The sequence below is a fragment of the Sycon ciliatum genome, chromosome 1 (assembly GCF_964019385.1).
Source record: "Sycon ciliatum chromosome 1, ocSycCili1.1, whole genome shotgun sequence".
NCBI classification, from domain to species: Eukaryota; Metazoa; Porifera; class Calcarea; order Leucosolenida; family Sycettidae; genus Sycon; species Sycon ciliatum.
In genome coordinates, this window is record NC_088643.1 from 46,358,388 (window position 1) to 46,384,565 (window position 26,178).

At 48.5% G+C, this 26,178-nt stretch overlaps 1 protein-coding gene across 1 annotated transcript in view; it reads left to right on the forward strand.

The window, feature by feature from the left end:
* The first annotated feature begins 3,932 nt into the window (after positions 1–3,932).
* Positions 3,933–26,178, forward strand: part of LOC135828910 (histone deacetylase 3-like) — a 31,219-nt gene continuing 8,973 nt past the window's right edge. The window contains exons 1-11 of the mRNA XM_065341346.1: positions 3,933–4,266; positions 5,884–5,966; positions 9,465–9,541; positions 10,133–10,201; positions 11,690–11,771; positions 14,351–14,407; positions 15,186–15,241; positions 16,330–16,387; positions 20,076–20,151; positions 25,248–25,328; positions 25,729–25,802. Coding sequence (XP_065197418.1) covers positions 4,203–4,266; positions 5,884–5,966; positions 9,465–9,541; positions 10,133–10,201; positions 11,690–11,771; positions 14,351–14,407; positions 15,186–15,241; positions 16,330–16,387; positions 20,076–20,151; positions 25,248–25,328; positions 25,729–25,802 — 777 coding nt within the window. The 5' untranslated portion in view covers positions 3,933–4,202. The remainder of the gene's footprint in view (positions 4,267–5,883; positions 5,967–9,464; positions 9,542–10,132; positions 10,202–11,689; positions 11,772–14,350; positions 14,408–15,185; positions 15,242–16,329; positions 16,388–20,075; positions 20,152–25,247; positions 25,329–25,728; positions 25,803–26,178) is intronic.

Consider the following 26,178-nt stretch of genomic DNA (forward strand, 5'->3'; position numbering starts at 1 on the left):
ATTTCCTATATTGACCTAGTACGAAGTCAATATTAGATTTACCACGACTAGCCAAAGCATTGTGTTCAATCCCTAAATAGGAGTCAAATATAAGCAGTCAATATAGCCCTAAGCAGGGCCGGAGGCTGCTTTCCGCGGGGCGGTGCGGCCGAAGGGCCATCTTTTTTAAGGGGGTCTGGGGGTCCTGCCGCAGAAATATTTTGGAATTTAGACGGCAAATCCTGCACTCTGGGCGACTCCCTGTACAAAATCATACATCGAAACTTTTTCTCCCCGGTTTTGGACGTTCCACGTGGACCTCGTCAGGTTGAGCATCTATCCGTTTTCATGGTTTTTGTTTCGCTCTGTAAAGAGCACTTAGGGTTCCCTGTAACAAGACTCTCCCGCATCATACAGGGAAATGCCTCCGGCATGCCTACGGTGCTACACCTGAAGCGCGAGGGGTATGATCTGTCTACAAAGTACGGAATTCCTGGATCAACTTGTCATCCGCTATGGTCGGCAGCCGCTTGCCCTGCCAGCGCAACGTGATGGTTCTGGGAAGCCCTTCTCCCTTCAGCATGGCCTTGACTGCCCGAAAGGTGGGCTTATCAACTACAAGCGAGGCCACAATGATCTGCGTGATAGCGATGCAAAGCTAGATGACAATAATTATGATGGCATTCGGTGGTGTTGTCGTCGAGCCGATCATGGTGCCGGAGGGTGATCGGACGGGGCAGCCTGCTCTTCGGGCAGATTGGCTTGCCCGGGGTGTGTGGGAGGATAACAGGGTGGCGTTTTTTTTTTTATAGCCGCAGCATTGATGCCAACGCACCCACTCCCACTCATCCTGGGAACCTACTTCCAACCGTGCTGCCAACGCCAAGAAGAGGAAGTGCAGGCCTCCGAGGACCTCTGTGGGTCTTTCACACCATTGGTGCGTTCCACGGACGTGGTGCTGCATCGAGAGTATGCAAGCTACCAGAAACGACTTACTAGTACTACTGTAGTCAAAGAACTTTATTCGAAATCCAAGATGATCCGGAGAAGAATAAGAGTAGTGGTAGCAGCAGAAGCGACTTGCTGGTCGCCTCGCCCTCAAGTGGGACAAGCCCGCTTTTCAATCATAATGGCTAGGGTGCGAATTCGTACCCGATTCGCAGTGTTCCACGCAGTCGACCTCCGGCTACACAGGTCCAGAAGGCGCCTGACTGGCCTGGCGATGCAGGATCGATGGTGCTGGGGTAGGCGCGCGCTAGGCATGGCCCATTGAGAACTGAATTCCGGCTGTTTTACGTGGAATTTCTTGGAGTTTTCCAATGTACCTGTACATCATGCATTGTACTGAAATATTAATTTTTATATATTTATATTTATTACAACATCTCAAGACTCGGTGGAAACACCGGTCAATATTAATGATTGCCAACCACGGCGAAAAATAGAAGTAAGGAGGGGAAACAAAAAAGTAGCAAATCAAAGCAACAACAACTCAGTAAAGAAAGAGAATGTCAAATAAAAACAGTGAAAAGCAACAGAGACGCAAAGGACATGTGGATAATGACCTACTTTATGTCGTAGTAAATAAGGGGCGGCACGGATCTCTTGGAATTTTTCTTTGTATTGTACTGAAATATTAATTTTTCTTTTCTTTTCATGGTGCTTTTATTTTATCACATGATTCACATCTATAGACTTCATCTTGCCCTGAAAGAAGCGGTTACCCGAAAAAAAAGGAAAAGAATAAAAGTCCACTGTACCCAGTCCACTGTCTGGTCCGTACCCAGTCCACTGTACTCAGTCACTGTACTCAGTCCACTGTCTGTACCCAGTTTACGGGTGAACAAAACACGATTTGCCATGGCGGAGGATTGGAAAACAAGTCACACATAATGATGACGTCACACGTGATCAGAGAGCAAGAGAAGCATAGCATAGTCCGCACAATCACGGGCCAAGGCTCAACGGGACACCTTAGCCTCCACGACAGCCAGGGAGGCACAGCCATCCATCGGAGGCTGCCAAACTCGGCGAGCTCCACACAGACACATGACACTCGAACGCAGCAGGGTGAAAGCCAGCCTACAGCGGAGGTGGGCAATAATATGCCTCCCTCCCACGTAGCGACTGGAGGTGTGCAATCCTGCTCACCAGTGCAGCAGCACCCTTGCCGCATCCTCCGGTGGAAGAGAGCACAAAGGGGAGAAAAGTGGATCGCTCCACTTCTCGGACTCTCCGATCGTATCGACGCCGTTTCTCTAGCTCGTGGTGCCGGTACCAGGCGGAGAGAGAGGAGGTGCGGGTCGAAGAGACGAAGACGCATAAGGGTTGAACACCCGTACATCAATAAAAGTGGGTTCGAACCGAACCCCCCCCCCCAAACTCCACTGGCCACCACATCCAAACGAGCTTCAACGGATCCTCGGTTGATGCTGACCGGAGCTGGAACTGCTCCCCAGTCAGGGGTTGGAGATGTGGCTCCACTGCGACGTAGTGGGCGACACCCTTCAATGAGCTTGCCAGTATGTCACGCACCTCGTTATGGCGGATCGAGGGGAACCCACCGAAGGGACAGGACAGGACGTGAGCAGTGGTGAATGCCTTCTCACAAACACACGTGGTGGGCAGGCGAGAAGGGGTCCAACCGTAGCGGAGGCAGAGGCCATCCCGGAATTCCCCCTTCGACACTTGAAGCGAAGCCATGGCAAGCGATGGGTCGGCAGGTGAGCCAGCTTGATGCTCCCTTCTCCTCTGCCAGACTGATAGCGAGATCGAGTTCGCTGTGCTCGGTGCGGAACGTGTCGGCAGCAATCTTCAATGCCTTTCTGGCCTCAGAGCGAGCCTGACTCTTGGCCCTGCGAACACAGGCAAGACCATCATCGAGGTGCTCCTCTTGCGCCATGATCTTGTCTGAGGGCAGTGGTGATTAGCCTGGAGGTGCCGTACTGTGAGCCAAAGGTGGTAGGGTTGGCCACGCCAAGGCCTCCATGCCGGCAGGGGAAAGTGAGCAAAATGCACTCAGCTTCACTGGGCGCCGTCTGTCCACTAATGGCAGGGATAAGGCGGCTGTGGATGATGTCCTCCAGGGGTGCCAGCTGTTCTGCAGCACTATCGAGAACCCGACACAGGGAGGACCACCGGTGTTGGAGGCTGTTCACCAGTGCAGAGTATGCTGCTTGAGACTGTGATCGGGCGAAATCCGTCAGCTTGCACAGCTCCTGTGACCAGTTGGCCACCTTGGAAGCCACAAACTCCTGCACGAACTGATCAGTTCCGATGGCTGGTCCAAGGTGGCCCCGTCAGTGGTGATAGACACACCCGTGCCGGCGAAGATGGTCTCGGCCGCCTCTTCTTATCTAGCTTGTCCAGCTTGACGACGAGGACGGCCAGTCCACTGACCACTATACCCAGTTCACTGAGTGACGAGTCCCAGGCCCGGCGGAACTGGTCCGGTTGGTCAGGCCCGGATGATGGCCGGACCAACATTTTGGCCACCAACGTGTGTTTATTGCTGAGGAGGTCATGTGTACACCCTCCATATCATACACAACTGAGTAGCATTATGAAAGGTTAGGGTGTGGCCGGACCAATCACAAACTGTTTCCGCCGGTCCTGCTGACCACTGTACCCAGTCCACTGACCACTGTACCCAGTCCACTGACCACTGTACCCAGTCCACGTACTGTATCCAGTCCACTGGTCTGTACCCAGTCCACTGTCCACAGTGACACTATAATTGTAACTCCGACTGGCCTGAGACCGGGCCGCTCTACCCTCTCTTTCCTGTTCGGTTCACAAACCAGGGAGTCCACAACTTCGCACAATACAAGACATGATAAAAAAGTTTTTAAAAAACAACATGCATAATTATGACGTCACAGGTCAGGCAGCACGATTATTTTTGGGCTTCACAAAACAATCATTTTTCAGTTTGAATCGCGCGATATTGTATTGAAAAGAAGAAAAGTGCCAGCTCACTGGAACATTATTGGTGGCTGCAATTATTTGTAGAGGCCTATACTGGACGTCAGCTAGCTGGACCTCTCGTCGAGGAATGTAGTCTTCAGTTTACGAAGTATGATTTCTAATGCGGATAGACTTTGTAATAATCGTAATAACTACCTTTTCAACGTGCGACACGCAGATATGCGTTTGACTACCTACAATTGTAAGCCCATTTAGGCCAGAGCTTCTTACATTTGTTTCCCTCTTGCCGCCGGAGAATGCCAGGCAGCAAGAAGAGAGTCTCCTACTTCTATGACCCTGATGTGGGCAATTTTCACTATGGTACGTACTACCCCCTGAGCCAGACTGTACCCAGGTTGTATACGGATGGTGTACATGTAGGATAGGTGGAGCCCACTTGCAGTTTCTCTTTCATACATAGTTCACAGTCTGTATCGGCTATAGAGGGACCATGGTACCAGGTGCAAGGTAGGATATATCGGCTAAGGTGATATCAAAATAAAGTATCAAAAGCAAAGTGCATATTTTTACCATTCAAAATTTCACTATAACCAATAATCGGTTGTAGTACAGTCGAATGTCACTTATCCGACCACTTCGGGAATCAGGCATGTTGGATAACTGGAGATGTTGGATAACTGATATCATTTTTATGTGCATATATGGCTGGATTTCACTGATTTATGTACACAATACCCAAATATATTCATGCATATTCATGAATTGCTCCATGTACACATACATGTTAGCATACTTGATCAATTGACCGCATCTACTTCAAGTAAATGCATATTACACCGTATAATATACAACAATTTAAAAAAAGAATTTTACTGTTGAGAGTCATAAAATTACCACTCCCGGGCTTGTCGGATAACCGACGTGCTCGGATAACTGGCGACCGGATAAGTGACATGCAACTGTACTGTATCGGATATTACAACGGTGCACCGGAATCAAAACATGCATTACACACTACAATAACGACAGCTATAGTGATAGTAGGCGATACGTACTTCCTCTATTCCCTTTCGTCTTCATGCGGTCCGGTGTGGCAATGGTCCATCCATGGTTATCCACGTGCATATGTGTGCATGACTGTGCACCTGAAAGGAGGTACAACGTGTCCACAGTACAGTACAGTACATGACTGTGCAGTGCATGTACAATGCCATTTACATGCACACATCTACACACAGTCATGACCTTGCTGTTGATGTGTGTGTGTGTCTCATGTACTCGTACTCGTACGTGTACAACCTTGTACATGTACAGTGCATGTAGTATCAGTTGTTGTGATGGATCAGATATAGAGTTGCGCGTCAGGTGTCCGGCCCCCTCGGAACCAGACACTGTTGGATGAGAGAATATGCTGGATAACTGAATCTGCGTAGCCATCTTGTTTTTGACCATCAACAGAACAGTGAAGCATGCCTCTACGATATTCCTCTCTGTATGTTTTGATGCTCTCTTACTGGCATCATCCTGAGGCAGTCACCATACTCGTCTCTAGAGGCCGACTTGTATACTAATGTTACATACCGGCAACGGTCATGTTGCTCACTGTCCACATTTACTAAGCTAGGACTATACATATGCAGTGTATGAGCTGTCAGTGCACTGTTGGATAGCAGGCGTTTCAGATGACTGAACGCCGGATAAGCGACATTCCATGGTAGTGATAAAATCGCAGAAAACGAAAAGGGTATGCTATAGCTGATACGGACTGTAGCAGTCTACATGATACTGTATGTCTGTGTCTGTTTCGATGAGAGTCCGTATCTTTCTTACTGTACTTGTGTGTGGTGTGTGTGTGTACGTGTGTGTGTGTGTGTGTGTGTGTGTGTGTGTGTGTGTGTGTGTGTGTGTGTGTGTGTGTGTGTGTGTGTGTGTGTGTGCATGTGTGTGCATGTATTGGTGATACACGCAACCCTGTAGGCGTTGGGCATCCTATGAAGCCACACCGCCTGGCACTCACCAATACCTTGGTCTTCAGCTATGGACTACATGAGAAGATGGAGGTAGGGAGGTTTGAACGCTGCTTGACAATTGGCTGGGTGCCTTTAGATGATGTATAATCATACCTCGGATATCCGGACCCCGAAGTTACGGGCACTTCGGTCAACCGGTGCCCTTTGGGCAGGTTTCAGTGGGAGTAGTGACGTAATATGCCACATCTATGACCTTTCCCCATCAAAATGTATGTGATTCGGAGTTACGGACATTTTAACCCTTTACCGTTTTAGGTATTTGTACAGCAAAAACCGACCGTCACTGTTCATGCCGTAACTTTTTTATTTTTCACTTTTATTATGTACAAAATGGGGTGATTCTGAAAGTAAAAACCCTCAGGAATGCGATGCAACAACTTTCAAGTCCAGAAAACGAACACAGATTTCACTATTTAGCACTAATAATTATTTGGATGTATTGCCGATCGGGCAAACTGTTGCAATATGCAATAAATCAGATCCTTGCACTGGAGTGGCTCTCTCAGGTAAGTGGATACCAGGTTCGTTCTCTGGGTGGAATGCAGGAGTGTTACCAGTCACAGCGGTGTCAGCATTGTCCCAAGTATTGCAAATATCGACTAGTGCAGATTGCACCGCTGGCTATACATAGTACCTGTACACCACGACCTCTACCGTGACGACGGCCTATTCCAAGGCCGAATCCTCTCTCTCTGCCACGTCCCCTTCCACCATTAGTGGCACTCATCTCAGCGACACTGTCGTCGTCTGTGACATCCATGGCACTCTTACTGGCGCTGCTTTCACTCGCCATGTCATCGTCGCGGTCGTTGTCAGAATAAATATTTTCAACAGGATTGTCTGGCTCCACAAACTCATCTTCGCTGGATGAGGCAGCGACAGAGTCGTCAGGAAGGGTCTCCAGAAGCGAAAGAGCTTGCTCCGCGTCCATGGCTTGCACAGCAGGGCAGACAGTCGTGAGGCCAGCTCAAGCAAAGTCGAAATAATCTGCAGGCAGTACCAAAAGTCGCAGGGTACGCACTTTTCCCCAAGCGCATTTTTCAAGTCGCGATTTTCGCAATTTTTTATATTGCATCACGCAAAAAAATTGTCGGCACCCTCTGCGCGTACATCTTGGCTACCAGTAGGGAAAATCCCAGCTCTCTGCGGTGAACCAGTCCAGCGCTGTGCGCATAGAAGTCATCGACCGCGAGCGGTCGAAATTTGTACGTACAAACGGTAAAGGGTTAAAGGGGAAGTTAAGGCAAAAATTAAAATTTCACCAGTTGTAGTCTTCGGGGTGCTGAGTCGAATGGTCGTGGTCCGAGGAAGCTGAGACGCTCCCTTCCTACTTGAATCCCAATCGAACTCGCGCACTTCCACCGAAACTGGGTGACTGCGCCCTACTACATGGGGATTTGTATACAAAATGTCACTAAAAGCGCCATTTCGTTCTTATAAAAGCATGGATGACCGCGATTGGCCCATATGTTGTAGTCTTTTGGACGCTGAGTCGATTGGTTTTGGTCCGAAAAGGCTGCGATGCAGCGTTCCTCCTTTATTCCCAATCGAACATGGTTGAACAAGCGGTCACGTGCTCCTGCGTACGCCAGTCACCTGGTCACCGTGCCTGCAGGGTACAACTTACTAGCCTGTTTGACCTTTTTTGGGTGCAGTCCTGTCACTCGAGTTGAACTCGAGTTGAACCTTGGTGTGAAAGTTGTCGCCTGCTGGCGTGGTGACCAGGTGATTTGGGCACCCAGGAGCACATGACCGCTTGTTCAACCATGTTCGATTGGGAATAAAGGAGGAACGCTGCATCGCAGCCTTTTCCGACCAAAACCAGTCGACTCAGCGTCCAAAAGACTACAACATATGGGCCAATCGCGGTCATCCGTGCTTTTATAAGAACGAAATGGCGCTTTTAGTTACATTTTGCATACAAATCCCCATCTAGTAGGGCGCAGTCACCCAGTTTCGGTGGAAGTGCGCGAGTTCGATTGGGATTCAAGTAGGAAGGGAGCGTCTCAGCTTCCTCGGACCACGACCATTCGACTCGGCACCCTGAAGACTACAACTGGTGAAATTTTAATTTTTGCCTTAACTTCCCCTTTAAAGTTACAGGCAGTGCTCGGTCCCGGACTGCCCGGATAACCGAGGTATGAGTGTACACTACTGATTGTAGTCACATTGGCAGTACTTTTCAGCAGTACAGTGTCAAGTGTACACGATGCGCATACATTTCAGTTCATATAAAGGTGCACAGTTATGTGGGAAACACAAAGAGACCTTCTGTTTATGTTTGCAATGTGCCACATTCCATCGCTGCTGGGGTGACACAAGCAGCTCTAATGTTGCACTGGCTTTGTGTGATGTGAGATACTCTAGCAAACATCAATAGTAATCTCGGTAGCACTGCAGTGTATATGTACAGTGAGTGGATCAGGTGTGAATCTAGATGCCTGGCCCAGTGGGTGGGTTTTCTCAAGAAGATGCTTGGCCTCATTCATTTCCTATGGCTCCATGGGCTTTTCTTCCCACCAACGCTTCAGTTTGCCGTGATCATGTGGAAGTTGAATGCCATGGGTGTATGTTTTAGTGGTCTTTGTTCTACCGCCCTAGTGTTGAAAATTGAAATACATGACGACCGTTTCATGTAGACTCATGTGGTGGTAAAGATACACCTGGTGAAATGACGGTAAATGCACGCCTGCCCACACGTGCTGTCTCAGCTGCGAAGTTGCAATCTGGCACAGAGCTCTCCTTCCCACCAAGCGCTACCTGATGTACCAGCCCGCTATGTCAGATACCACTAGCCATGCATCAACTAGGCGCCATGCACAAAGCGATCGTGGTGGTGAGAAGGAGAGCTCTGTGCCAGATTGTAACCTTGTACCTTATAGAGCATGCGTGGACAGGCGTGGATTTACCACCTTTTCGCCAAGTATATCTTCACCACCTTAATGAGTGTACCACAAGTACAGCTGTAGTGGAGTATTCGGCTTCATTCTCCCTGTTTCATGTAGAAGGACGTCTTAGTCACTCTCAGGCCTTGTCTTTTAGGCTAGTTTTAGCGTATTATATTTTGCTGGGAATGCAGTAGTCTCCACCACTATAATGTAGTATGAGGTATTGCCTGTTAGTGCATTGCAGTATTCCAGGGCTGTCAAGCTACTCGTCAGTTATATAGCTGAGGGTATGATGTGTTATCACGTAGAGAGGTGAAATTGCTCTGTGCTCTCAGGTTCATCCAAGTGCATTCATTATAGCATGGCTTCCACCACCAATGCTGCTGCAGTAGAACTAACTTAACTTGCTAGTGTGAGGGGTCCTTGCCCGAGTTATTGGGCTTGCTTGTAGTTGTGCTGTTGCTTGTTGGTCCTCGCCATAGTCAGCTCAGCTATTACTTCTGGCATAGCTGTGCCAACACTGCTTGGCCAAGACAGACTGCTTCCAGCACTTTGTTTTTCAAAGTGTGCTTGTAGTAACCTTGTACTGATGTGTGTGTTGGTTTGTCTGTGTATGATTATTGCTGTACTTTGGGGGTAGATTTGCCGGCCCTACCACGCCTCCCAGCAGGATATGTGTCGCTTCCACGACTCTGACTACATCAAATTCCTCCAATCGTGAGTGAATACGATGTTCTTATTCTTGTTGGCGAAGACAATGTGTGCTGATTGTGCTAGGTACCCAGCGGCGGCGTATGCTTTGTTTTGGGGTATTTTTGTGATGATATACTCATGATGCTGTAGGCACCACTACAGCTGCGCTCGGTGACATCCGACCCAACGTGCAAAGCCGCCGTCCTGGACCAGCTCCGATCACATCGCTGTGCTTGTACATGTGTGCACGTGCGGTCGCATTCGTATCACTTCCAGGGCGTCAAGGGCCGTGCCAGTTGAGGGCACCGAATACTAGTATGCACTTTGGGTCGGATTTCACCGAGCACAACTGTAGTATGTGAGCATGTGTGTATATGTATTTATAAACAGTCTTTTCTCGTCTTTGTTGCCTGCTTTTTGCTATGTTTCCATTTTGTGGTGGTGATGGTGGTCGTGGTTGTTGTTGTGGTCGCGTGGTGGTGGTGGTGGTGGTGGTGGTGGTGGTGTGTGCATGTGTGCATGTGCATGCCCACGTACGCACGTGTGTGTGTGTGTGTGTGTGTGTGTGTGTGTGTGTGTGTATGTGTGTATATGTGTGTATATGTGTGTGTGCAGCATAACACCGGATAACTCGCAAACCATTTTGAAAGATACCACCACGAACTTTTGTGTCGGCGAAGACTGGTAAGATGCTGTTGGATTCATACAAGTGTTTTCCCAGTACTTTATTTTAATGTATGTAGCTTGGTATTTAACAATTAAAATTATTTTCATGACTTGATGTCCACTAAAGATATGGTCATGGCATTTAGAGCTAGGTAAGAGTGATGTCGGGTACCAGAAGCCAAACAATGTCATAGTGCTTGTTTCGTTGAGGACCCAGGAGAGAATCTCTGTGGCAAGTAGGTGCAGAAAACAAACACATTGACATTGTAGCCACCACGTGCCCTTCGGCAAGTCTGTTGACACGAGCTACCTCAACTAATCCAGTTGGTCTGGGGTTCATTAGAGGAGACAGACAGACAGACAGACAGACAGGTAGATAGAGAAAGACAGAGAAAGACAGAGGCAGAGAGACGGGGTAGTTTCTAAAGAGCTGAAGTGACGGCCCCGAATGTATTTTCAACAAAATCCCCAGACTGCATGAGCCACACTCATGAACGTTGGACCACAAGTACATCCACTTGCATGTGGCGTGTGTTTCCAGAAATCTCATGGACGCAAGTTTTCGTGACTGGCTTTGTGCTAAAATTATTTTCTGAATTCCCAGAATGTGCAAGCAATCTGGAATTCTCAGATTTCGCAAATGCGCGGAACATAATATACGCTAGTATCTTCGTGCGTATGGATAGGGGCTTGTCTTGGAAAATAGACTTCTGCAAGGAGCCAAAAACACTTGATACCTTAGCCAGCCGCACTGCTACCTCGTCATCCAGTGTGCCGGTATCGTGAGGAGAATCATCGAGGTAGGTGAAACTGGCCACTCGTTCTATTTCTTCACCGCCCGAACAAGATTGAGAATACGGTGGTGCAAGCCTTCCCCGCCGTAGCGAAGGAACTCTGGAGCAATCTTGAACTCCCCCGCAGCTGTGCCCAAGTTCAATTTCCGCATGGCATGTGATAGTGACGAACCGGGAGCCCAGTTTGCTCACGACAAAACTCACACGACGACATTGATCTTTTCTTACTCTCAACTAACTTTAAGAACTCATCGCGAAAGCAGAGAAAATTCAAACCTTTCACAGCTGAGGTAAAATAGAACTGTACTTGTACAAAAAAAACTCTTTCTAAAACTCTCTACTTGTTTCTGTTGTGGATCTGGATCCATATTTGTGATAGTGTTTTGACCTTTGTCCATACATAAGGTCACTAGACTCACATAAATGTCAATGGGAGTGATCAAGGGGTTCATATACGACAGCAGGGTTGGTAACTTTCTACACTACGCTACGGAGGGGAAAGGGGCAGCGGCTATTGCTATCGAATCTGTGTATGTTTGTGTCTGTGCATGTGTGCGTGTGTGTGTGTGTGCATGTGTGTGTGTGTGTGTGTGTGTGTGTGTGTGTGTGTGTGTGTGTGTGCATGTGTGTGTGTGTGTGTGTGTGTGTGTGTGTGTGTGTGTGTGTGTGTGTGTGTGTGTGTTTGTTTGTATGTATGTAACGTCATGTACAGTCCCATCTTCTCGGGTATCTATGAGTTCTGTTCCATTTACACCGGTGCATCTCTGGAAGGAGCAAGCAAGCTCAACACTGGGGTAAGCTAGCTGTCTTTTTACAACAATCGTATGTTCTGACAATGATCCTCCAGCCTTGCCTAGGTGTACACATATTATGTCTACACCTAGGAGGTATTTTTACAGATTAGTAGCCTGTACAAAGAGTTCCAATTTTTTTTATACAAAAGTCCACTATATTCCCGAATATGTGCGAGAAGTGGTGGCGGGGCCAGGCTGCTCTGCCGACCTTAAAGGTCTCGGCGTCTACGCAGACAAAAAGCGCGCCATAATGCAGTAAAACCATGAGGCGGGGAGGAGGAGGGGAAATGAATAATAGTGAGGAACGAGGACAATGGGTAGATGGTCGTGAGAGAAGCAGAGTGAAAGATAACAATCATCACATTGTGGTAAGGAGGGAGGGAGGATGCTAGTGAGGTGCTGGTCTAAACCGTTTCATAGGGCGTCGGTGGCTGTTTGCCAGTTCAGGTGCAGCAGATACTTGCTGCACTTTCCTTGAAGGACTGGAGCTGTCTGGGTTGTGGCCGTGCTGGTAGAATGGTCGCTGGTAGGCTGTACCACAAGGGAATAATGCAGTTTGGGTAGGAACTCTGGAGGCTGCTACGAGTGTGCACGGGCAACGTTGACTTGAGCTGGAGCGGGTGGCAGTGGGCAGTCTCCGTGGCTAACCTAGTGGATCGACCACCCACTGGGCGGGGGTTGGGTGGAGGTGGGAGGATGGGCTTCAGGGGGCTTGTTGTTGGAAGGTAGGACAGCTTGAAGGTGAACGAAAGCGCAGCAACCAGTCGGCGGCGTTTCAGGTTGGGGAGCCAGGCGCCTGGGCCAATAACCTTCAGTGCCTTGTGCTGGATTCTGTCCAGCCTGGATGTGCATGAACACATCCACACCAGGCAGCAGTATTCCATTGTTGGCCGCACGAAGCCTTTGTAGACTGCCGTGCGGACGCTTTTCAAGAAGTGTAGGCGTTGGGCAGCCTTTGAGGCCACGGCCCGGAAGTGTGCTGAGTGGGACAGTTGCGAATCGAATGCTACACCCAGAAGTTTAATTTCCTTCTCTTCAGGAACAGTCACGCCATTGAAGAGCACCGATGGGAGCGCTGGGGGAGGCTTGCGGTGGTCAATGATGAGGGCCTGAGATTTGGATGGCTCGAAGGTGACCTTCCACTTGGAACCCCAGTGGGAGACGGCGCCCACTGCTTCCTGGAGTTGTGTTGCAGAGTCGGATATGCTGGCGGTGGCAGAGATGCACAGATACAGTGTCGTGTCATCTGCATAGGTGGCAAGCTCAGCCCCAGCAGGCAAGGTGTCCTCGCAGTCAGTTACATACAAGAGGAATAATAATGTAGGTCCAAGGATGCTACCTTGTGGTACCCCTGCTTGAATATGGTGCAGGGAGGACTCTTGGCCGCCCACAACAGCCTGCAGGCGCCGGTTGTGCAGGTAGCTTTCCAGCCATCCGAGAAGCGGGCCGTCTAGGCCTTGTGCAGCAGGCCAGCATGGCTGACTTTATCAAAGGCGCCTGCTATATCTATCGCCAAAACATGGGCGGCTCCTCCAAGGCCGGCTGCTCTGGACCATTCACAGTGGAGCTTGGTTAAGACGCCAGCTGTGCTCAGGCCCTTTCTGAGCCCCGAACTGTTTCGCAGAGATGACATTGTGGGACTCCAGGAAACTGGTTATCTGACGATTGACGATCGTTTCCATCACTTTGGATATTATAGACAGCAGAGACACAGGTCTGTAATGTTGAGGCAGGTTCTTGGATTTCTTCTTGTGAATGGGTGTGCCTCTAGCTGTCTTCCGGGATGTCGGCATAATCATGCCATAGAAGCTAAGGGAGAACAGTTTGGAGAGTGGCTTACTTTGGGGGTCAGCACACATCTTCAGAACTCGAGCGGGAATGCCGTCCAGTCCAGTAGCTTTCGATGCATTTAAGCGCCGGAGTTCTTTCTTGACCGTGGCAGGGTGGAACCGTACCGTTGAGAGCTTTTCAGCCGTGCGCTGAGCAACGTGGGGGAATCAGTCGCAGGTTGGTTGGCGGGGAAGTCGTCGGCGCCCAGGCTGCACTTGAGGCGAAATACTGCCTAAAACACTCAGCTTTTTTGGCATTCGATACGCATTCCAAGCCAGGCTGCGGCGTGAGAGTTGGGATGGAGGTATTTCTGCTGCTGCTACCTGCTTGCTTGGTGGCAGATCACCACGAACGGTCACTCAGGTTGGCTTTGGAGACCTTAGTGCGCAGGGTAGCCAGGCGGGCCACCTTGGCATGCTGGAGGATGTCATTACAGCGTAGAGTTGCTGCCGAGGCTGTCTGCCGCGCTGCTGTTGTCTTCTGCCTTATGTACTCTCTGTACAGGCTACTCATTCCGTAAAATTACTGCTGGTGTTGATGGCCAATGGCCGGAATGTTGGGACTATAGTAATAGAGCAAGTAGTAATTGTAACTCCATTGTTTACCATACTTGTGGAGTGTGTTGGCTTACAACTGCACTCAAACTTCCCAGAATTGTGTTTCCAGTGCTGTTCTATGCATGACTTGTTGGTTGACATTGTACAGGCATGTGATACTGTGTACATGTATTGTTGGTTGACATTGTACAGGCGTGCGATATTGCTATCAACTGGTCTGGTGGACTGCATCATGCCAAGAAATCAGAGGTGAGGCTGGTATTCACTTGATAATGATTCGATTGGTTGTCGTTTGATTTCTTTACTTCGCAAATTTCGAACGGGGGATGCCAACCCAGTAAAGTGTTGGCCAGGGAAATCATACGCTAATGAGAGATATACCACAATGAGCATGAGAGTGTGCATGTTGACAGTGGGTGAGGTCTAAGACGCTCTTCAGACTACGCACAGACACGCGTAGAACATCCAGTAACAAAATCACATGTAACCTAAACTGCAACCTTTTTCCCAAGTCTGCATTCCGACTACATTTTACTTGCAACACACAGTAAACTTTGCGGCGTAACGCGCGACCAGGCTAGTGCGACAAATTTTCGTTGCGTTCGTAACGCGCGTCCGGCGGGGTGCGGCGATCTTTTCATTGCAGTGCAAGGCTGAAAACTGTGAAAGCACGTGTACCGCGTGGTGAAAAGTTCAAAACTGGACGCAGCAGGAAGTCCTGCAATAGCAAAAAAAGGACTGCGGCAATATAGAAACCTGTGTAACGGCTCCTGTGCGACTTTGCATGTAACGCCCTGCGTGCGGTAAACATGTGCCAATGTAACGCTTCATGGCCTCACTGCGACCATATAATTATATTGCCAGTACGGTACTGTTCCAAAACCCTATGGTTTTACCCATGTGTGTGGATGTGGGTGTGCGAATCCCCTATTAGTGAAAAATTGAAAATAGCTTTGTTTTGCTTTTTTCTGTATTCTGAATATTTCCGTGACGTGTGTTGTGTGTTCCACTGTGCTATCACCTGTAGGCATCAGGTTTCTGCTACGTGAATGACATTGTGATTTCCATCCTGGAACTTCTAAAGTGAGTAGTAATAACGTTTTGATTGTCTCGGTGTGTAATGCCCACTGGCAACTACAGTTGAACATCGATTATCCGACCACCTCTGGGCAGACAACTGTCAGGCGGTGTTCAGATAAGGCAAATGTTCTGGATAAGAAAAAACTGTCACTCACACACTTTCAGTGGTTATTACTAGCCGCACGACCTTTTTACTTTTTACTTTTCAAAATTTTCGTATTTTTTGAATGGCTCACTACATGCACAGTGCGTACTCTACGTCACGTGCGCCCAAAAAAACTGTTACGGATAATCGAATGGTCGGATAATCGATGTTCAACTGTATCTACAGTCCATTTCAAAACTATAGACGCGTAGGGTTTTTGAAATATTTCAAATTTGGCTGGACCTTTTTGAGAATAGTTTTCGGAATATTGCTCAGGACCGCTCCACAATTACTCTCATGTAGTTTCTAAACGATTAGATAACAGACGCCCAATTTGGAAAAAATTATGCACAAAGTGATCACAGATTTTATGTGGTATAGATGCTGGCATAACGGTTTTTGCCTAGGTACGCGTCTATAGTTTTGAAATGGACTGTACACTGTATTTGATTTGCTGAGTACATGTACTATATGGTTGTACCCTTGTGCAGTGCCAGTAGTGCATCGTCCCCCGATTAGTCCACTGAGTATAGCACTGATTCTAATGTTATGCCAGTTAGATGTTGTCATGTAGAAATACTAGAAATCGACCAAGGAGTGTGTTCTGCGACTGTGTGGCGCATGAGTTACTGCTGTCTGCACTCTGTCCACATTTCCTGGATCTATTGGCGCGTACTGGTGGCCATGGTGCAGTTCTGTCCGTGCTGTGTACTAGTACTTGTTCTCCAGTTGTAATTGCATTGTACTCTCGTGCCTACATGCTTCCCCACAGAGAACTATACCACCCTGTGCCTTTGTTTTGCCAGCATGCGTAGCTGTTAAGTTTGTACCCGCTGGCCATCATCAGAACCCATGTCATTGCATTGACTGTATTGTATGTACACATACCACATTGTAGAGTGTAGATATCATGATGTACGATCACTTCTGTTGTCCTGACTGCTAGGTACCATCCCAGAGTGCTGTATATAGACATTGATATTCACCATGGCGACGGTGTACAGGTAAGTCATGTGACAATGGCAGCTGGTTGCTAGTAGTAATGATCACACACTGCACATGGATGGAGCATGTTTTTCAACTGAACATGTTTTTCAACTGCTGGTCATCAGCGGTTACACTCTGCGTGGTGACTGTTGCATGTGCTGTGGAGAATGCGTGTACATGTACTGGTGCTTGCTTAGCTAGTAGTGTTTGGGTTCTTTGTGCCACTGCAGTAGCTCTGAGATTGTCGATTCCCGAAGCGGTGCAGTAGTAGCACCTGGTGCTAGCCAGGGTCCACAGCGCTTTTTTCCCCGGAGCTAAGCAAAGGACGGTACGAATAGTAGCGTCTGGTGCTAGTCTGGGTCCACAGCTTTATTTGTATCACGTGACTCGCCAACTGTGTAGACTCTGCATGTATGCGACATGCATCGAGGGACTGCATGCATGGCAAAAGTGCGGATTTGAATCCGATGTTATGCGTGGAAAAAAATTAAAAAGGAAACAAGTTAGGATCATAGTTTGAAACGTTTTATGCTATGATCCTAACCTATTTTCTTCCCTTCCTTTTCTAATTGTTTCATACTATGATCCTAACTAACTAGAAAAGGAAAAGAAGAAGGAAAGTTAGGATCAAAGCGTGAAGAAACGAGAGTGTAGAGAGCTGCCAGCTCAGGGCCCTCGCTGTGCTTCATTTTACCTACATGTACAGTCGTCTTTTTCACAGTGTGCAGACTCCACTGCAGCCAATTCATGTTAAAGATCGCTCAAACACACATACATGTACATACGGTCTCTGAATAAGTCTCAGTTCAGAGAGCGTACGTGTGTGTGTGTCTGAGCGATCTGTACAGTCGTCGCCGAAATAATCCGGCCAGTATTGATACCATGGATACTGTACAGTGGTGCATGTATGATACGCGTCCACGGCGGTGCTTCATGGTGGCATGGTAGTGGAACTTGGTAGCATGCATGCGTTTACTGTACCAGCACTGACTTACTGAGTGTATGCAGAGGGACATAGTCATTGCTTCTGCAGTGCACTACTACTAGTGGTAGTGCATGCGCACGGCCCATGTAACGTACAGCTAGCATAGCATTGGCCAGATTGTTTGGCGACGACTGTAGTTCATCATGCGTGTTATTCGAACTGATAGAAACGTCTTTGCATAGCGGTTATCGGGTACATGTTCTTGTTTTGCAAGGACGTTTCTATCAGGCCGAATAACACGCATGATGGCCTTGATAAAAATGAAGCATAGCAAGGGATTTGAGCTGGTTTCCTATCTGTGTGTGTGTGTGTGTGTGTGTGTGTGTGTGCCGTCTTTGTTCGCACGTCAGGTGTCACATTGTTCGTCAGTTTGAATAAGTCTTATGTTATGATGACCATACGGGGCTGGCTTCAACTTCCGGCAGCTTTGGGTTTGAGACCCCATTCCCGAACTTGTTCAGCAACGTAACCAGCTGCTTCGATCTAGCTAAGTGGTGTACAGCCACTTGGTAGGGCCACATGTTTGGGCGTCAAGATCTGACCCGAGGTTGCCGCATACACGATATCCTGCCCAATGGCAGACACTTTGGCTCGCATGTGGTCAGGAACATGCATCCTTGTGGAGGCGCTTGAGTAGTAGCTCTGCACCTCTGACCCTTCCACTAGCCAACAGAGCAAGTTGTGGAGCTCAACTGGTACACGCTGATCAGCGGCCTTTGTAGTCAGACAACTCTCTCCAGGGTAGGATGGCAGGACAGGCTTAGAATGGATCATATGACCTGGTGTAGCCCGAGTGGCATATGGAGCGACTCGCTGGACTGAGCAGTCTGAGGAGCAGCTGAAGGATGGAGGAACACGGCGTCGGCACCTTCCATATTCTCATCACCATCCAAACCCAGTGATTCCTGGGTAGTGTGCAGTGTACCTTCGATGACCCGTGCAAGATGGTCTTCACCGCTTGTTATCGGTCGCAGGAAGTGAGCTTGGGTGCATTCCTTGAGGTGAGATGTACGGTACTGCGGGTAAACTGTACCTCGTACACTGAGAGCGTGCACATATCTGTGCCTCAAGTCACGCGTTGACAGTGCTGCCACTTTCCTGTCATCATTGAGTTGCTCAGATATCTCTGATGCCAGCTCCTGAATTGTGAGATGGTAGGACAATGGCTGGGGCTCACATGACTTCGTGCGGGTATCACTAACAAAGTGGCGGTAACACGTGAAGTGGTACTTGACCTCCCCAGCAATGCAGTTGGGTCCACCACTCTCCAAGGCAATAAGGACAAGACTCTTTAATGGCAGATCCTTGAAGCGATGGGTGGCTTCCAGAATATTCTCACCCGCCTCGATCGAAGGTGCTGCACTGTGTGAGGTACTCATCTGCCTTTCGCCTCCTACGTTTCCTTTGGTGCTGGCAGAAAAGGCATGCATCCACACATGACCCTGTTCCTTGTCATGGGCCTTCTTTCACTGGTCACGGGCTCCGGCTCGGCAGAGTTGGAGCTACTATGGCTACTGTAAATCATGAATATGTAACGAACAAGTAAATCTAACGAGTTAACGAGCAAAGATTTGTCGTTATTTTAAAATTCGTTAGCAAAAGTCGTATGATTTGGGCCTCGCACGATTGAAATCGATCATTTCACATTATGGCATGCAGTGCGTGTTCAACGGATCGTAACTCGGTCAATTCTCAACGGAATTCAACAATCGAAAGATCTAGATGATAGCAGAGACGCTCAGCAGTCGGCTCAAACAACTCCGAAGTCTCTCAGATGAATTTGGACGAAGCGGCAGGAGATCGACAAATTTGAATTGTTTACGCTCTTACGCAGGATTAATTTCATTTTCTTTATTCTCCTGACATCGAGGTATACTGTGATGGACAACAATGAATGTTCTTGACGAGCATTCCTAGTATTATTGCATCTGTCTGAGAAAATCGTTAACTTTTCAAACCGTTAACCTTCGAAAATCAGAAAATCGTTAACTTTGCGGGTCGTTAAAATAATATGATTTACAGTACCTGTGACACCACCTTCCCGCTCACACTTTTCTGATCGGCTCTCAGTCTCGCAATGGTTTTGTGTGTGTGTGTGTGTGTGTGTGTGTGTGTGTGTGTGTGTGTGTGTGTGTGTGTGTGTGTGTGTGTGTGTGTGTGTGTGTGTGTGTGTGTGTGTGTGTGGTGGTGGTGGTGGTGGTGGTGGTGGTGGTGGTGGTGGTGGTGTGTGTGTGTGTGTTTGTGTAATCCTGGTAACAATTTCGATGATACCAGCCTTGTGTCCGGTAAAAGCGACCTAGGACTCTGGGTCCTAGGGCACGCAGGTGTGGCATAAACAATCTTCCCATGTGATGGTGTTCACCTGAGCAACTCTGTTCAGCGTGGTCACAGCCAGTGAGTGGCACAGCACCAGCAACTTTTCATAAAACGCGAACGGAGTACAGTGATATTATACTAAGTGACAAACACATGTGTCGGATTCTAAGACTATTCCAGGTGGAAATTAGAGGCCACATGCCACGTACTGCTCTTTTCTCTCCGAAACTCAACACTTGCAAGCCAGATATGAAACTTTGAAATTCTCCGTGAAGTCCAAATTTGAAATTGTATTCCAGGTGGAGTTTTTGAAATCTAAAAAAATCCAGCCTTCATGGTGGTCTTACTTACCATTCCGGTGCTAGTGTGGTTGTGTCTTGGTGCTAATGTGGTTGTCACTGTAGGAGGCATTCTACCTGACGGACCGGGTGATGACCTGTTCTTTTCACAAATACGGACGCGGCTTTTTCCCAGGCACTGGTGAGTTCAAGGTATTCCGTGCCGTTTCCTCCTCCTGCACGGTTATCTCTGCTGCGGTGTGTCTGTACGCATACGTGTGTGCGTATGTGTACGTGCGTGTGTGGGTGGGTGGGTGGGTGTGGGTGTCTGTCTGTCTGTCTGTCTGTGCTTGCGAGTATGCATGATTGTGCGTAGTGTTTGCACTTGATATGATGCATTTATAAAGTGCATGATCTGGTGCTGAGGGGAGCTAGCATGTTTGGTGGGCCTACCTTTTCGGCTTACAGCTTTGCCAGTCTGGCACAATACTGGTATAGTTAACTGCACACACTAGTGTTGAGGTGGTGATCTGGCCAACGTCATCTCATCTTGCCTGGTATATCAGACCTGTCGCAGCCCCTTTTTGATAGGTCCGGCGAGATTCAACCTCGATGAGCCCTGTCACACACAGATACCAGGCAGAGTTAAGTCATGTGTTGATTTCAAATAACAGCCGAAAGGGTAATGTTAGCCCAAATGATGATATAACATACCGGTAATTGCAGCCTTAACTATTAAAACCGTCAGTACCGTATTTCCTTGAACACCCGCCGCCCCTTGATTACCGGCCGCCCTTGAATAAGCGCCGCCAGTTTCTTTGAACTGAGGGTTATTTGTACACAAGTGCAGAGCAGTTCACAATTTATACGCAATTTCACAGCTACGAGATGACTTTCGGCTACGATGTCTTGCTCCTTCACATGCAGCTAGTGCTGCTCTCGGTACGGACAAAGGACTCAAAGGCGATCTAAAGAAGGGAACAAATCGAACACGCCATGATGATGACCTCTCACAACGTAACGAAGAGCAAGACGAGTGATTTTATCGACCACCAAAAAAGAAAATAGTACGCAAACAAAGTAAACGGATGAAACCTAAGACGCACTGAAGATTGTCAAACCTGCAAAACCAAGAACTCAGATCGGAGAACTTGTCTAGGAGAAAGTGGACACTGACGCTGTAAAAGGAACGATTGCAGAAACTGAAATCAAACGGGAGAGGACAAAACTTGCGGCGTCCATTATTATTGCATCCAAAATTTTCAACGTCGACGTCTTCTTGACTCTCCTCTACTTCATCCTCGTCGCCATGAGGGACTGCTGCTGCTGCTGAACATGCAACTAACATGCTAGTCGAGCCTCGAGCTCCTTCGCCATGATATTCTTTCCAGTGCAACACGAAAAGAAAAGAAGATGCACTAGCCTACAGTGTAGCTGGACAACACGGGTTCAACAGTGCGCCTCGTACGTGAACTCTACGCATACAGCACGTACATTGCGACGTACAAATATTTTTCAGGGTCGCACCCGTCTTGCTAGTTTTGAATACAGGCCGCGGCGGCTGTTCAAGGAAATACGGTATATATGAAGAAATTTCGTCAAAACACATGAAATAATTATGCCACATCAATGGATGATTCCGTCACGCCAACGAAAGCCTTCGTAGAACTTTCCAAAGCCAGAGGTGTGAATGGGGAGAACAGGAGGCTCATCGAACGGGCCAGCCGTATGCCCGCGCTCACATTCCTGGCGGAGATAGTCGTCGACTATTTCTACATTGTCAGCAGGGGAGGACAAATTACGTGACAAAAAAGACTCAGACAGACAGTTGCAAAAAAAACGATGCGAAAACCAAATTCAAGATCATGCAATAAAGATGCGACCAACTGATCATCAGGGTGTGGCTCTAATTCTATTTTAAGCGTGCTAATAATAATGGGTGTGTGGGGTTTATGTGCAGATAAAGGAAGATGGGAGGAAGGTGTACTCATGGACCTACTTGCAGGATTGGCATTCCTTGGCCGGGTGGGTGCCAGAGCAGAAGGAACAGCAGTGCTTGAAGCGGCATTGGTTGAAAGAGCAGCTGCCCACGTTGAACTTGCGGCAGATGGTGGACTGTCTGGGCGCGTGAACGCTTCCTCCACCTGTTGTGCCCGAGCCGGAGGTGGCAGGGAGCGTCCGGCTGTCGGAGCCACAAATAAGACAGTTGTTGGCCGCCCACCTTCCGGCACTTGTAACATGTGTGCAGTGCCTGGCCCATGAAACACTCTGTGTAGAGCACCATGTCAGGCGATGAGAGCGGGGTGCGTGCACGAGCCACCGATTGCCGAACCTGGATATCGTACTCAAGTTCCGCAGTCAGGCGGTACTTTGCTGCGGCTTGCACAATCCGTAGCTGATGTTCTGCCAGGCTAGCAGCGCAGGCCGGGTCGTTTGTGGCTATGATGGTGAAGATAGAGGCAGAGATCAACAGGCAATCGCCGTCCTCTGCTAACTTGACCCGCTTGGAAAGAGGCTGATCGTCAGAGGGCCTCTCATACTTGACGGGAAGCAGGAGCGCCAGATCAAAAAAATGACTCTGCAAATGTTTGCTATGGCTTCGTGGCTAACATGACATACGCATGCAGAGAGTGCGGGGGCCGAATCTAAACTCGCCCGCATATCAGCATGAACAGAATTCAGATACGTACCAGCTTGGTCTGATGGCCCATCAGACGCTCCCCGGTCAGGTCCTCGAGTCGCGGAGTGAGCTGACAACGCTGACGTGCCCGAAACCGAAATCATCTCAGCAAGAGACCACTGCTGATCAGGAGTGAAGGCCATCCTGAAATTGCGAATTCGTTCACAGGAATACAACTGTGGAAAAGCTGACTATGCTCCTCGGCAAACTAAGGAGACTAGAGGAAAACAACTGGAAAACAAGTTGATGGTCGAAAACAAATTGATGGTCAGCAATGACAAACTCAGTTGCAGCGCTTTCTCATTCTTGCCCACAAACTCATTGGAGACAGCAACGCGATCCAGATGGTCAACTAGTTCCTTGTACTTCAAAAGAAGTAGATCAACAGACTGTGGTATAGTTCAAGCAATCATGCCGCATAGCACTCCTCAAGTACGCCTTGATGTGACGCAGGGTTGAGAAGAAACACTTCCTAACTACGCTTGTAGCAGGCATGCCAAGTAGTAGCTGGACAGTACAGATGATTTCACAGTAGAATATCGGAGCCTCAGTTGACGAACTGCATAGATACCGAATTCAGTCCTTCGGGCGTATACCAACCAGTGAGTTGCTTTCAAAGTGACTTGCTAGGGCCTTGAGCTGAACAGTAAGAGCACCCGTCCCCAGCTCGTGATAGAGACCCCAGGGCCTTGAGCTGAACAGTAAGAGCACCCGTCCCCAGCTCGTGATAGAGACCCCAGGGCCTTGAGCTGAACAGTAAGAGCACCCGTCCCCAGCTCATGATAGAGACCTGTCACTTGCTTCAATGCTTCCATGTAGTCATCACCACGTGGAGCTTGAAGTAGTAGTTCCTCGAGGTTGCGGTACGTTGCGTATCCAGGCTGATCAAAACTCTCCTGTGTACTGGACACCGCAAGATCCAGAGCTTCAAAGTGTGCCACACAATATAGATCTTCAGCAGATGCCGGATGTGTACCGGCAGCCTGGTCGTCTTCAAACCTTCGAGGCACCTTCCGTCGCCGGGGAGAGTACACCCTCATCAACATCTAGCTTTTCCTGCTGTGCCGTTCCGAGAGCGTACAAGCTGGACCAGCACTCACCAGATCTCGCGTCTTGCACGGTCTTCACAGTTAAAGATGCCACATGTTGAGCGTCTGCTGCTTACATTGACAATGCTCAGATTGTCAGTGATCTTCAAGATTGTCTTCGATGACTTCAATCCAAAGGGGAACTTGAAGTCGCCCACCACTGCCTTCACCCCAATGATGCGAGCCTTCACTTTGGGCTCCAGGTGAGCTACAGACTCTAGGCACTCATCCCACAGCTGGACCAATGTGGTGTACATGTGGTGTGTTACAATTAGATCTTAAACGGTCACAACTTTTGCATGACCAGGTATCCTCTAAAGTAACGGTCGGATAACCGGTTATAACCGGTTATTGAACTTCAGCACATATACACAAACATGAGCCACACACCATTTTATTTTATTTTAAACACGATTAAGACATATACATTGACATCAAAACGAGGCTTCCTCAACTTCAAGCTGAATTGTGGTGACTCTCAAGGGGTATCACCTTGCACTGTCCGGCTGCGTGGCCGAACGGCAGTTGGGTGTGGTGTGTCGTCGTTCTGGCCAGAGCGGGTATTCTCAAATGCTGCTGTTCTCTTCGGTGAGAACTTGATCAGCCGGGTGATGTTAAAAGCCGTGTGAAGAGAATCGAATCCTTGCACAGCTTGGATTTCTTGATGGTGTCAGACGCAGCGAGGTTCTATGCGTGTCCGCTTCAATATGTGCATGGCCCGCGACTCTCTTCCGCGGTGACTTTGCTTGCTAACCCCAGTGCAGGCACCGCTCATATGTGAAGCTTTGTCGAACCATCGTCCACGGTCCTTGTTCCAAGGTTAAATTCAAGCGAAGCAGCACATCCTTGATGGCAGAGTAAAGTGAGGTGGCATCAATTGTGTCTACCTGCTACAGGCCAATGAAGTCGTCATGCTCCATGAGATCGTGGTCAACCTAGCGCAGGGCACAACTAACAGCCTGTTTGGGTGCATTCCTGTCACTAGAGTTGAACACGAGTTGATCCTTGGTATGAAAATTGTCGCCTGCTGGCGCGGTGACCAGGTGACTGGTGTACGCAGGAGCACGTGACCGCTTGTTCAACCATGTTCAATTGGGAATAAGCCCCGAACGCTGCATCGCAGCCTTTTCGGACCAAAACCAGTTGACTCAGCGTCCAAAAGACTACAACATATGGGCCAATCGCGGTCATCCGTGCTTTTATAAGAACGAAATGGCGCTTTTAGTGACATTTTGCATACAGATCCCCATCTAGTAGGGCGCAGTCACCCAGTTTCGGTGGAAGTGCACGAGTTCGATTGGGAATAAAGGAGGAAGGGAGCGTCTAAGCTTCCTTGGACCAAGACCATTCGACTCAGCACCCGAAGACTACAACTGGTGAAAATTTGATTTTAGGCTTCCCCTTTAAGGTCATAACATTGATAAACTCTTTTAAAATGTGCATTTTCTCATTCCATATTTCATGACCAGTGTGCTGTGGATGTTTGTGTGATGTAGATGCATATGTGTTGTGTGTTGTGTGTCCACCCAGGGGATATGTATGAGACCGGCTTCGACTTGGGAAAGTACTTCTCTGTCAATGTACCACTAAAGGACGGCATTGATGACAACGGTACGTCCATGTCGTGGTGTTGCCGGACGGTCCTTGTTGTACGGTGTTTCTTTCTGGTATTGTGTTTTGGACATTTTCTTTCTGTGTGGGTGGGTGCGTGCGTGCGTGCGTGCGTGCATGTGTGTGCCCCTTTTATTTTCAAAGTATACTGGCACATACCTGATACTGCCGTTGCTTTTAGATCCGTGATTCCGTGAAGCACCCATTTCGTCCTAACTGTGTGCATATGAGATCACGGTGGCATTTTGCTGCACATTGCCCTTTGGAATGTTAGCCACACCTGCAGTGATGTTGGTGTTGGCTCGCACGAATAGCAACTGTGCAATGGTCCGTGGGCGTGCAATGGTTCGTGGGCATGCAATGGTTTGTGGGCGTGCATGTGTGAATGTGTTGCCTGCAGGTTTTCTGTACATCTTCAAGCCTGTCATCCAGGGAATCGTGCAGCATTTCCAGCCCTCCGTTATTGTTCTACAGGTCAGTGCAAGCTGCAACCAGTGTGTGTCTCTCCATAGTTGTTGTACAAGATGTGATTGCCCGTATGCAAGCATTGTGTCTTTGTCTCTTTGTGTAGGATGTGATTGTCTGTGTGGTCGGGTTGCTTTTATAGGCAATTATTTTTCATTCAACTCGTTGTCCATGACCAATTGGCACACAAAGTGCGAGAGAGGGGTAAAAGCCAACCTTCAACACTATAATGCTGTGTCAGAATCTCCCAACCGATGTGTTAGCTTAGGTTGGGTGAGATTGAAGAGGCTCACGTGAAGCACAAAGGCGGGCAGATTGCATGGTCATAGAACGTTCATTTGTGTGTTGGTCGGAAGATGTGCACGAAATATACTGAAGAGAAACA